Source organism: Enhydra lutris, unplaced genomic scaffold, assembly GCF_002288905.1.
Source record: "Enhydra lutris kenyoni isolate GAN:26980312 unplaced genomic scaffold, ASM228890v2 scaffoldscaffold46, whole genome shotgun sequence".
Lineage (NCBI taxonomy): Eukaryota > Metazoa > Chordata > Mammalia > Carnivora > Mustelidae > Enhydra > Enhydra lutris.
In genome coordinates this window covers 14,335,781-14,347,929 of record NW_019154130.1, presented here as the reverse complement: position 1 = coordinate 14,347,929, position 12,149 = coordinate 14,335,781, and the positions used below count along the sequence as shown (strand labels likewise).

Below are 12,149 nucleotides of genomic sequence, written 5' to 3'. Positions count from 1 at the left end.
TTTATTTTTAATTTTTTAATTTTTTAAGTTTTAGTTTATTTATTTGACAGAGAGAGAGATCACAAGTAGGCAGAGGGGCAGGCAGAGAGTGGAGTGGGGGGCGGGAAGCAGGCTCCCCACTGAGCAGAGAGCCCGAAGTGGGGCTTGATCCCAGGACCCCGAGATCATGACCTGAGCTAAAGGCAGAGGCTTAACCCACTGAGCCACCCAGGTGCCCCTAAAGTACCAAATTTATTTATTTATTTATTTATTTTTTAAAGATTTATTTATTTATTTATTTGTCAGAGAGAGAGAGAGGGAGAGAGAGCGAGCACAGGCAGACAGAATGGCAGGCAGAGGCAGAGGGAGAAGCAGGTTCCCTGACGAGCAAGGAGCCCGATGTGGGACTCGATCCCAGGACGCCGGGATCATGACCCGAGCCGAAGGCAGCCGCTCAACCAACTGAGCCACCCAGGCGTCCCTAAAGTACCAAATTTAAAAGCATCTTTCTTTCGAGGGCTGAGCTTATTTTTGTTTTTATGAATTTTTAGGTTCTCTATTCTCACGAAAAGGTGAAAATGGAAGGTACTATTTCTCAACAAACCAAACTCATTGACTTTCTGCAAGCCAAAATGGACCAGCCCGCTAAGAAGAAAAAGGTGGGTCCTCGTGTTTGAAAAGTGGAGAGTTTTTGCTCGGCCATTGTGATTCATTAAATACCGCTGTGATAGATAATTAGAGAAACATCAAAGAAAACAAAACGCACATTTTCTTGTTTTATACTGGGTTGAAAAGAGGTTTTGAGATAGAAGAGTCCTTACAGAAGGGATGTCATTAATTAAGTCTGTAACGCACTGCTTTGTGTTCATGGCCTTTAAAATTATAGTGCCTGTATCTGATTTCCTAAGCAGCTGGGATGTGGGGGGTGGGGGGTGGGGGGTGGGCAGCACAGATAAAGGTTTATATGGAGGTCATTGTACAAGATTCCAGAAGGATTAGTAGCTCACAGGTACAGGACTATAGAGATTACAGGACATGGATTCGGGATTTGACAGAGAGAGAGGGGTCCTCAGTTCTGTTGAAGGATTCTTAGGGCACAGGTACAGGGCTCTAGAAAAGACTCGAAATTACCCAGCCCAGTCCTTTTGATTGACGAAGGCTTGTGTGACACCAGGAGCCAGGGAGTTGAAGTGACTTACCTACAGTGCCTGACTGGATAGCTAGGCCCTCCACTGAGGGCCGCTCCATCCCTTTAAAATTGTGATAAACAAACAAATGAAAAACTGTGACCAAAAAGAAAATTTTAAAAAATCCAGCTGTGGACAGGGTTCTATGTAGATGCACCTGGGAAGATTTTTACTACACCCAAAACATCTTTCCCTAAACCACCAGGCCTTCCTGCCCCCAACCCCAGGAGGTTTGGCTACATGTTCTCAGCTGGAAAAGGTCTCTAAGGAGTTGGAGTTTGCTTCCAAAGGCATTCCTGCCCCAGAGGAGCAGTGGCAGCCCCCCTCTGACTTGAATTATGTGAAAAGGGGCTGGGGTAGGCAGTTGGGGCCCGAGATGCCAGCGCTGTTTGCACTATTAGGGGCAAGGGCAGCCTTCAGAAGCAGCGTCCTCCTCTGGGGGCTGCTGGGAAGGGATGTTCTTTGCCGTGTGACTGTTTCTGCTTGTTATGGTGACGATATTTAATCTTCTTTTATGATATTGAATCTTTTTTTATTTTAACAGCCGATTGTTATCTGACTGTGTCATGTGCTGTAGTTAGGGTGTTTCCATTGATTTCTGTTTTTTTTTCAGTCCCATTATTCCCTGTGTTTTCCTTTTTTTCCTCCGTGTCCAGTATGTGTTTTCCATTTGCATTTTTTTTTTTTTTAATTTTTGAGTAGGCCCCTTGTTTTGATATCACTTTACTAGTCAGGTTTTTGGTCTCCTTTTTTAAAAAAGTTTTTTTTTTTTTTTAAACCCTCATCTCTGTGTCTTGTAACTAAGCGTCATGAGACAAACGTGGAGCAAGAGTGATTTCCGAACCATCCCTCCTGACTCCATCCTCCACTTCCATTTTTTGAGGGTAAAGACTCAGGAAATGGCTCTCCTTCTTGGGAATGCTAAAGGAAGAGGTGGTGGCAGTTCAAGCATCTTGAACCCTCTTGTTGAAAATTTGCAAAACCCTATTTTTTTCCAGCCGGCTGGAATGGGCTGTGGCTCAGTCTCCCTTTTCCCCCCTTCACATGCCATTTTTACTAAACCCGCTTACAGTGAGTATGCTCCTGGCTTTCGTGGTTTGCTCCTCTTGAGTCAGAGTTCCTTTAGCTAGTTTCAAGTGCCAGTTTCCAGGAGTTAGGAGATATCTCTGTTTCCATTGCTAGGGTTTATTTAGTCGACGGAAAGAGGACCCTGCTTTGCCCACACAGGTTCCTCTGCAGTACAATGAGCTGAAGGTGGCTCTGGAGAAGGAGAAAGCTCGCTGCGCAGAGCTAGAGGAAGCCCTTCAGAAGACCCGCATCGAGCTCCGGTCTGCCCGGGAGGAAGGTAGGGGCACTCGCTATGCCGGGTCTGTGGGGAAAGGCAGAGGACCCACCTCAATGGTCGTACTAGTTCAGCATCTGTCTTGGTGGCCCAAAAGTTCTCAGTCCAGACGTCCTAAGTCTGAACGAGTCACAGCGTCCTTGGCATTGCCCGTTCGGCGCGATGCATGTTCTTTTGGTCTTGGGTCCTCAAAAGACAGCCCAGAGACAGTCCGCTTGGTTTTGGCCTCTTAGTGGCCCAGCTAACCAAAAGACATCGGACCGGTCTCTCTCCAGCTGCCCACCGGAAGGCCACAGACCATCCACACCCATCTACGCCAGCCACCGCGAGGCAGCAGATCGCCATGTCCGCCATCGTGCGGTCACCCGAGCACCAGCCCAGTGCCATGAGCCTGCTGGCCCCGCCATCCAGCCGCAGAAAGGAGTCGTCCACTCCAGAGGGTACGTGCTCAAGGAGCCACTTGAGTTCTGCAGAAAATCGTTTTTAATTGACTAAGATAATGCACACGTATGGCGAAAGTGACAAGTAATAATATTAAGGGTGATAATGCTGAAGAGTAAGAAGTCTGTCTTCTCCCCCATCCCAGGCCAGTTCACTGAGCTGGAGACCACCAGTGCATTCTTCCTGCAGCAGTTCATGCACGTAGGCACACGTCATGGTATTCATGTGTCTTATATAATTATATTTTTAAAGAGTATGAGAAAATAGGCATATTTTCCTCAGCCCTTTTTTCTATTGTAAATATCACAGCACACTACGCTGTACCCTGCAAAACACCTTTCTTTCACTTAAAATCCTATCTTGGATTGTTTATGAATGCCTGTGCCTGGAACTCGTCCTCTGAGAGGACTATGTGGTAGTCACTGGCGTGGGTATGTGGCTCACCTGTTAGACCAGCCCCTGCTGATGGGCGCTGGGGTTGTTTCCAGTCTGTCCTCTGCAGGAGCGCCCTGCAGTGGAATCCTGCGCCTCTACGGGTGCTGCGGCCACGGGGTTAGCTCTGGGGAAATGACTCCCTGCGTTAGAGATTATTTGCATTTTGAGTGTCGGAGGTTTGATCCATTTTATATTCTTACAAACAGTGTAAGAAGTTTTCTTTGTGGTCTTAGAAGTACTCTGTTCGCCTAGAGAGGAAAAGGACTTTAAAAAAAAAAAAAAGGCCAGGTTGTGAGGGCGATCTGGCTGCGACATCTGTCACCTGTTGATCGCCAGGGTTGATTCGGCTGATCTGGCTGGCGAGGCAGGTGTCCCCCTCCTCCCTCACCGCTCCGTGTGCGTCCCCCAACAAAGCCGCGCGCTCAGTCAAAGGTGACGGCCTTCCCGGATAGAGGAGGACTGTTCTTCGGTCAAGGGTATATGAGTAGCTGAGCTTCCCCGCTCAAACCTTCAAACAAGCTCTCAGGGTCCGTTCATAGGAGAATGTCATGTGGTCGAGCTTCTAAGACTCCAGACGCACCCAAATGAGGCGCTGCCTGTGGCAAACTGCCTCGCTTTAAAAAAAAAAAAAAGGCCAAGGAAGGCGGTTTGGAAGGTCTTAGGAGATCATAGAGCAGAGCTGCAGGGTGGCATCATGGTGTCACAGTGTAACGGGTGTTAGTGGCAAATCTCGATGGCGTTTTAGTGTGTTGGTGGGTTTTCTTCAACATTGGTTTCTCTCCAGCGATGATGCCGTCTTATTTCCTATGTTTCCATAACACTTTGAATCAAAGAGCTTTACTCTTAAATGCATCGTGATGGTGATGGTAACACAGGGGAAGAAAACCTGTCAGGCCGTGGTGTCTGTTGCCTGGGCTCCGTAGAGCAGCGGCCGGCGAGGGTTTGAGGGTCCCAGGCCCCTGCTTCCCGTGTGCTGCACACTGACGGGGCCAGAGTACGCGCATGTATTTATTCCTTATGGTTTTTTTTTTTTTAAGATTTTTTAATTTCTTTATTTAACAGAGAGATCACAAGTAGGCAGAGAGGCAGACAGAGAGGGAGGGGGAAGCAGGCTCCCTGCTGAGCAGAGAGCCCGATGCAGGGCTCAATCCCATCCTGAGCCAAAGGCAGAGGCTTTAACCCACTGAGCCACCCAGGCGCCCCTCCTTATGGTTTTCTGATCAAGGATGGAGGCCATGTTCTGTGCAGAACCCAATTTGGATTCAGAAATTTGGGTCCTGAGCTTTGCTGTTTAAAGCTGTCTTTAATTGGGTCACTGTGGAGAGGGGGGCCTATTAAGTTGGGGGGTGTGTGTGCAGGAAGCAACCTTCTTATTTTAACAGACTGGTATATAAATGTAAGAATTCGATTTTTAAGGCTTACACATTGAGTTTTTCACCAGAGGAGGCTCTTCATGAAAGAACAGAACATGAGGAGAGAATTCTTCAGTCAGTTTATGTATGTAATAACTAGAAATTCTGTAATTCAGAACTGATTTTTTTAAACTGAATTCTAAAAACTTCCAGATATGAGGTTCATCGGGAAAACAAAACTTCTGGGATTAAAGTACCTATAAACATTTTTATTTAAAAACATATATTTACTTAGGCCCACAAACATCTTTGCTATCTTAGAGCCTGTCTTCTGCCAGTAGAATGTTCTTTAAAAATACTAAACTCCTGATGACTGGATAATGGAGATTCGAAGTTGAGTCCTATAAATCTGGATGCATCTGTTAGTGTTAAAGTAGTTTCACACTCTGTAACTAATCTGCTGTAATGGCTTTTTAACAGCTTTATTGAGATAAATCCGCGTACCGTACAACTCACACATTTGAAGTGTATGATGTTTTCATCAAGTGCACAGGGTTGTACAACCACTGCATCATAATTTTGAGACATTTTTAGCCTCAACCCTTCTGTCCCCCAAAAGCACGCTGCCTGATAGCAGACACTCCCCATTCTCTCCTCTGCCTGACCTCTGGCAGCCACTAAGCCGAATAGGTTTGCTACTCTGGACATTGCACATAAGTGAGTTCCTACCGGATACTTTTTTTGTCTGGTTTCTTTCATTGAGCGTAATCCTAAGATTCAGCCATGTTAAAGCATTTATTAGTTCTTCACTTGCTCCGGTTGAGTAAATTATATTGTATGGAGAGTGCATCTTGTTTCCTAATCCACTGATAATCATTTGGGTTGTTTCCAAATTTTGGCCTTTATAAATAATGTTGCTGTGAATGTTGTATGTTGTGGCTACGTATGTTTCCATTTCACTTGGGGCTGTACCTGGGAATGGAATCGCTGGGTCTCTACCATTGCTGGGTAATCCTAAATTTAACTTTTCAAGGGCCTGCCAAACTGTCTTCCAGAGTGGCCACACCATTTGACATTCCCACCAGCGGTGTATGAAGGTTCTAATTTCTCCACATCCTCACCAACATTTGTTTCCTGCATTTTTAAAAAAGATTTTATTATTTGCTAGAGAGAGGAGACACAGTGAGAGAGGGAACACAAGCAGGGGGAGTGGGAGAGGGAGAAGCAAGCTCCCCACCGAGCAAGGAGCCCAATGTGGGACTCGATCCCAGGACCCTGGGATCATGACCTGAGCTGAAGGCAGATGCTTAACATCTGAGCCACCCAGGCATCCCCCTGCATTTTTTATTCTAGACATCAAAGGGGGTGTGAAGTGGAATCTCATTGTGCTTTTGATTTGTGTTTTTCTAATGACTCATGATGCTGACCATCTTTTCATGTGCTTCTTGGTCATTATCTTCTTTGGAGAGATGTCTAGTCACATCCTTTGCCCATTTTAAAGTTGGGTTATTTGTCTTTTTGTTATTGAGTTGTAAGAGCTTTTTATATATTGTAGCAACAAGTCCCTTGTCAGAGAGATGATTTACAAATATTCTTTCCCATTCTTTTTGTTGTGTTTTGTTTTTTAACTTTCTTGATGGGATCATTTGTAAAACCTAATAATTTTTTTTAAAACTTTCCTTCAGAATTCAGTCGGCGTCTTAAGGAGCGCATGCACCACAATATTCCTCACCGATTTAACGTAGGACTGAACATGCGAGCCACAAAGTGTGCTGTGTGTCTGGATACTGTGCACTTTGGGCGCCAGGCATCCAAATGTCTTGGTAAGAGCAGTGGCTGTGCATGCGCAGTGGGCACCTGCATGTCTCCACTCATGGGGGTGGGTTGTTTTTTTCTTTTTCCTTTCTTCTTTAAAGATCTATTTATTTATGTTAGAGAGAGAGAGGGAACAGAGTGGGGAGGGGTAGAGGAAGAAGGAGAGAGGATCTCAAGCGGACTCTGTGCTGAGTGTGGAGTTTGACGCAGGGCTCAATCTCACGATCCCGAGATCACAACCTGAGTCAAAACTAAGAGTTGGACACTCAACCCACTGTGCCACCCAGGCGCCCCTGTGTTTTTCCTTTTTAAATTTTTCATCCTGTAGTACATTCATTTTCAAGCTTTCAGTTTCAGTGGGAGGACACTATTTTTCCCCCACTAAAGGAATGAGCTTATCTGTGTTTCCAGCTCATGTCTCCACCGCCCTATGCAAAATGCCTTGTGCTTTGCTGGTTTCCAGCCCCCTGTTTTTAACAGTCCAGGTTGCTCTCTCCCCACCTTTAGGTTGTGTGCTGGCTCTAGCTGAACTGTGCCGACCGGTCCCTTACATACTTTTGTGGTGGCCTGGGGAGAAGCGGGGAACATTGTGTCAAGAACACTTGGCTCCCTCGTTTCCTTTCTGGGCCTGGCTCCTGGGAACGCTTAGGGATTACCTGGCTGTTGGGGCCTGGCTGGGACTTGGCTGGCAGAGGGACGCATGGGCCAGGATCTGCTAGGGTGTTTTCAGGCTGTTCCCTGCTTTTCTCCAGAATGTCAGGTGATGTGTCATCCCAAGTGCTCCACGTGCTTGCCCGCCACCTGTGGCCTGCCAGCCGAGTATGCCACACACTTTACCGAGGCCTTCTGCCGTGACAAAATGAACTCCCCAGGTCTTCAGTCCAAGGAGCCCAGCAGCGGCTTGCACCTGGAAGGGTGGATGAAGGTGCCCAGGTACTGTGGCAGGGAGCCTCGGGCTGGGGCAGGTGCTGGTGAGGACGCCACCCCAACATAGTCCACTTGGGAATAAGGGTTATTTGGAGACAAAGGCACTTGACAAACCGCCGGTCTCAGAAGGACAGTCTGACCTCCCCTCTCTCTTTCTGAAAGTAGGAGATACGATCCTGTGTAAAAGCAGCCCTCCCTTTTCCAGGAGGAAAGGAATATTATCACCAGAGACAGGGATTCAAGCCTTGCGGAGAGAACTCTGCAAAGAACGCTTGTTAAAGTAACTCCTTATCTCCCTTTCGCCTCCCATAACATTTTAGCTGCTTTTTCTACAAGGGTAGAAGGAAGCTTTGCCACCCCTGACACAACGGCCCTGGCCGCTCCCATTCCCAAGCTGTCCACGGGAAGCCTCTTAACTAGGACTCCGTCTTGGTCTTCCCACCGCCACCTCCTCCTCCCCGCGACTGTGCTCTGGACTCCACACCTTTGTTCTTGTGCGTCCCTGTTTTCCCAGGAATAACAAGCGAGGACAGCAAGGCTGGGACAGGAAGTACATTGTCCTGGAGGGATCCAAAGTCCTCATTTATGACAATGAAGCCAGAGAAGGTAAATTAATAATTCAGGGGGAAGTTTCGTTGCACGTGGTTGACCCAGGTCTCCCAGTCTCGGCGTGAAGGCTTTGTTTTTCGGACTGCGTTGCAAGCCTTCTACGATTTTCCATTTTTGAAAATTAAAAAGTGAATGGCTTGGCTAAAGGTTATTGGTACGATACTCACGTCTATAGGTCTCCCCTCTGAAGAACCCGCAGGGTGCTGCCCTGAAGATTCTACCTGCTAATACACCTTCAGAGAACTTCTGCCTCAGTCAACTAACCCATAAATCCGCATCGTCATCCGAAATTTGACTGTGCTACTCATCTGACACACTTTATTTTGTTTTTATCTTCCCTCTCCGCCTTCTCTGCACACCTTTCTCCTTCCTCCTTTGTTCTCGTGCGCCTCTCTTTCACGCATACTGTCTCTCTCGCCCTGTCTCTCTCTCTCTCTCTCTCTCTCTCTCTCTTTCTCTCTGTGTTTCTCTCTCTGTTTCTTTCTTCTTCTTTTCTCCCCTTGTTCTTGTTCCTGTTCTTTTGGTTTTCTTTCTGCCCTTCCTCTTTGCACCAAGCTGGACAGAGGCCGGTGGAAGAATTTGAGCTGTGCCTTCCCGACGGGGATGTATCTATTCATGGCGCCGTTGGTGCTTCTGAGCTTGCAAATACAGCCAAAGCAGGTGAGGGGAAGCAGCAGAGCCCGCCAGGGGGCGCGCTGGGCTTGTTCAAGCAGTAGGGATAGAAGGGGCCACCCTCCTCAGCTCGCTGTCTTAGTGGGGACTGGGACTTGCGTGCTTGGCGGAGGATCTCTGACACCCCAGGGCCATCCCTCCTGCTGGGATTGAGGGAAGCCACAGCCAACCCCTGCTCTGTCCGATCCCCTAGATGTCCCCTACATACTGAAGATGGAGTCTCACCCGCACACCACCTGCTGGCCCGGGAGGACGCTCTACTTGCTGGCTCCCAGCTTCCCCGACAAACAGCGCTGGGTCACCGCCTTAGAGTCTGTTGTCGCAGGTGGGAGAGTTTCTAGGGAAAAAGCAGAAGCCGATGCTGTGAGTATGAAGACGGGCGCTGGAGCTTGTCTTTGTAACACGGGCTGAAGTGGGAACTGACCTGGGTGCTGGGAGCCCTGTCGCTGCCTCCCCAAAGGGTGATGGTCCGAGACTGTCGTGACTGGGACGCTTGCGGGACCAAGACATGGGCTCTGCGCCGGCTTGTCTGGCATCACACGCCCTCCCTCTGCAGCCCTTTAGAATGGGGGAGTCAGAGCCATCAGCCAGCTCTTGGGGCGTGACGGATTGTGGTCATGGCAGCAGATATAAGGCGATCCCCTCTCTCGTTTACTCTGATGAGTTTATTTGAAGACTTGAGTTGCAAGCACTTGGCCAGGAAGCAGCACAGAGGTCTGCCGAAACCATGCCAACTCGGGGAGGGCTTTTCATAACCTTCTCCATAGCTTCCACGTGATCTGCTCTTCTGTAGGCAGGTTCGGGATCCTACTTCTCCCTAAGACGGCAGAGCTGTGGGTGTGCCTTGACTGGCATCACTCCTCCTGGAAAGTTCCAGGATACAACAGGAGCACTCCGTGCTCACTGGTGTTTTCTCCACCAAAGACCAAACACTGGGCTCCTAGTAAACACGTTCAGTATTTGCAGTGCAGACTTCTTAACCATGAGCCTCTGGGGAGGAGCTCGGCTCCCTGGGTGGACCTGTTTTGATGACTTGTTCTGCGGTTATCTGTGTGAGCTGTTTATTGAAATGCACGTTACTATGTGTACACTAGGGTTGCGACCATATTCCCTCTGAGCTTCTGCCTGCGTGGGCTCAGGTAAAGATTCAGAGGCTTGCTGCTTCGCTGCTGACGCTGTGCTTTGTCCTTGGGCTGCTGCCTGGAGGGGAAGGAGCCTTCCACGTGGCTTATTAACCCTCTGCGCGTAGCGTCGGTTTCTCTCCTACCGCAGAAGATCTCACAATGTCTACTTCACCCATTTATTTCCGTGTCCAAGCCGAGGCGTAACTCTCATGCTAATTACCAGCCGCCCCGGAGATACCAGTAACTCAGATCAGAATATGGGGCAAGCCGAGAGCAAATGTGTGTTTCTGGCGTTTTCCGGATGAACCTTACTTTCTTCCTGGCACCAAACTTTTCTCCGTTCTTGCTTTTGTCTCTCTGGATGATTTGGTCACGAACAGTTCAAACTTACTGTGTCCTTTTTTTTTTTTTTTTTTTCTTTTTTTTTTTTTTCTCTCTCTCTTTCTTTTTTTTTCTCTTTTTTTTTTTTTTTTTTTTTTTTTTTGTTTTTTTTTTTTTTTTTCTTCCCTTCCCCCTTCCTCTTTTCTTTTTTTTTTTTTTTTTTGGTTCCAATATGAAAAGAAATTGCTTGGAAACTCCCTGCTGAAACTGGAAGGTGATGACCGTCTGGACATGAACTGCACACTGCCCTTCAGCGACCAGGTAGCGCTGTCCTCTGGACCCTGGCTGTCACCCCCGCGGTCACGAGAGAAAGGGCTCTTGCTCTTCCTGCTCCGCAGGGTGGCCGTGGGGACGTGGTTATGCTCACGCCCCGCCTGTGGACTTCTGTTCCTGCAGGTGGTGTTGGTGGGCACTGAGGAAGGGCTGTACGCACTGAATGTCTTGAAAAACTCCCTCACCCACGTCCCAGGAATCGGAGCGGTCTTCCAAATTTATATCATCAAGGACCTGGAAAAGCTCCTCATGATAGCAGGTGGTTGGCCAAGGGCGTGGCACTTTCTTTTCATTGTCAAGGGAAACTATTTGAGAGCCAAGTGTCATGCCTATGAAACATAAAGGCAGGCCTTCCTGGTGGCAGATGGCAGCCAAAGTGGCTCTTTCCCCGGGTCCTTGTTGGTGCCAGAACTGATGGTGCTCTCGACTCAGATTCGTTCCTGTGGTGGCCGGTGCAGCTGTTATGCCAAGTGAAGAGTAGTTAGCCTCCAAAGTCTCATTAACGACAGACCCTTTGATGCCATCGTCATGGTGACGTCAACACCACCGAGAGCCAGGACTTCTGAGAGCTTGCCTGCTGTTAGCGTGTGTCCTCTTATTTCTCTGGAACCCCTTGGAGACCCTTGGGCTTTTCCCCACTGTTAACATTTTGCCATATTTTTACTCTCTTTCTCTACAAACACACATGCACACACACTAACTGTTGAACTGAGAGTCCCTTGCAGCTGTGACCCCGAAGTCTTTAGCATATCAGCTAAGAATGAGAGCATTCTCTTCACAACCATGGCAAAATCTCTTTCACAACCATGGCAAAATCCTTTTCTCTCTTTATTGGTGGTCCTTTTTTTTTTTTTTTTTAAAGGGAAAACAATAATTTGTTGGTTCAATGTTCAAAAACATCCATAGCCAGGTCTTGTTTCAGATGTGGCTGGATGGATCTGGGGGCTGAAAGAATGCGGTCAGGAACTGGCCTTTCCTAGTCTTTCATTCTCCCTCTCTTTGTCTCTTGTTTCTTTTCTTTCTGCTCACTTGCCTCCTTTCCCGTTCTTCTTTTCCTTCCTTCCTGTCCATCCCCACCTTCCTCCCTTCCTTCCTGACTTTATTCTTTAGAGTGGTTTAAGGCTCACAGCGAAATTGAGCAGAAAGTACAGAGAGTTCCCGGATGCCCCCTGCCCCCACTGTCACCATCCCCACCAGAGGGGCGCACTGGACATAACCGATGAACCCTCAGTGACACATCGTCACCCTGGGTCCACGGTTTCCATTAGGGTTCACTCTTGGTTGTGTTCCTTCCATGGGTTTAGACAAACATGTTGGGGCTCGGATCCACCACCGGCGTATCGCATGGGATAGTGTCACATGGCACCGTTTTTGTGTTCAAGAACTTTAACCCTTGCTGTGATGCGGCTGTCTGGTAGGCTGCCCGGAGTCCGATTTTACCTGTGGCTCCAATAATGTCCTTTCCGATATTTTCCCCCCACAAGGTGTGATCCCACCCCAGGTCTGCATTGCATTTAATAGTGTCCCGTTAGTCTCCTGTCATCTGGAATGGATTTTTGTTCTCCATGACATTGACATCCTGGAATAACGTCCAAGCCTGTTGTTTTACAAA

The 12,149-nt window shown here is 48.0% G+C and overlaps 1 protein-coding gene across 1 annotated transcript in view; it reads left to right on the top strand.

The window, feature by feature from the left end:
- The window catches only part of LOC111156397 (citron rho-interacting serine/threonine kinase), a 219,270-nt gene that overhangs the window by 192,570 nt on the left and 14,551 nt on the right, over nucleotides 1–12,149 (top strand). The window contains 10 exon segments of the mRNA XM_022517252.1: nucleotides 531–638; nucleotides 2,349–2,511; nucleotides 2,784–2,948; nucleotides 6,422–6,559; nucleotides 7,304–7,484; nucleotides 7,993–8,084; nucleotides 8,643–8,747; nucleotides 8,953–9,122; nucleotides 10,445–10,525; nucleotides 10,661–10,796. Of these exon segments, the coding sequence (XP_022372960.1) occupies nucleotides 531–638; nucleotides 2,349–2,511; nucleotides 2,784–2,948; nucleotides 6,422–6,559; nucleotides 7,304–7,484; nucleotides 7,993–8,084; nucleotides 8,643–8,747; nucleotides 8,953–9,122; nucleotides 10,445–10,525; nucleotides 10,661–10,796 (1,339 nt within the window).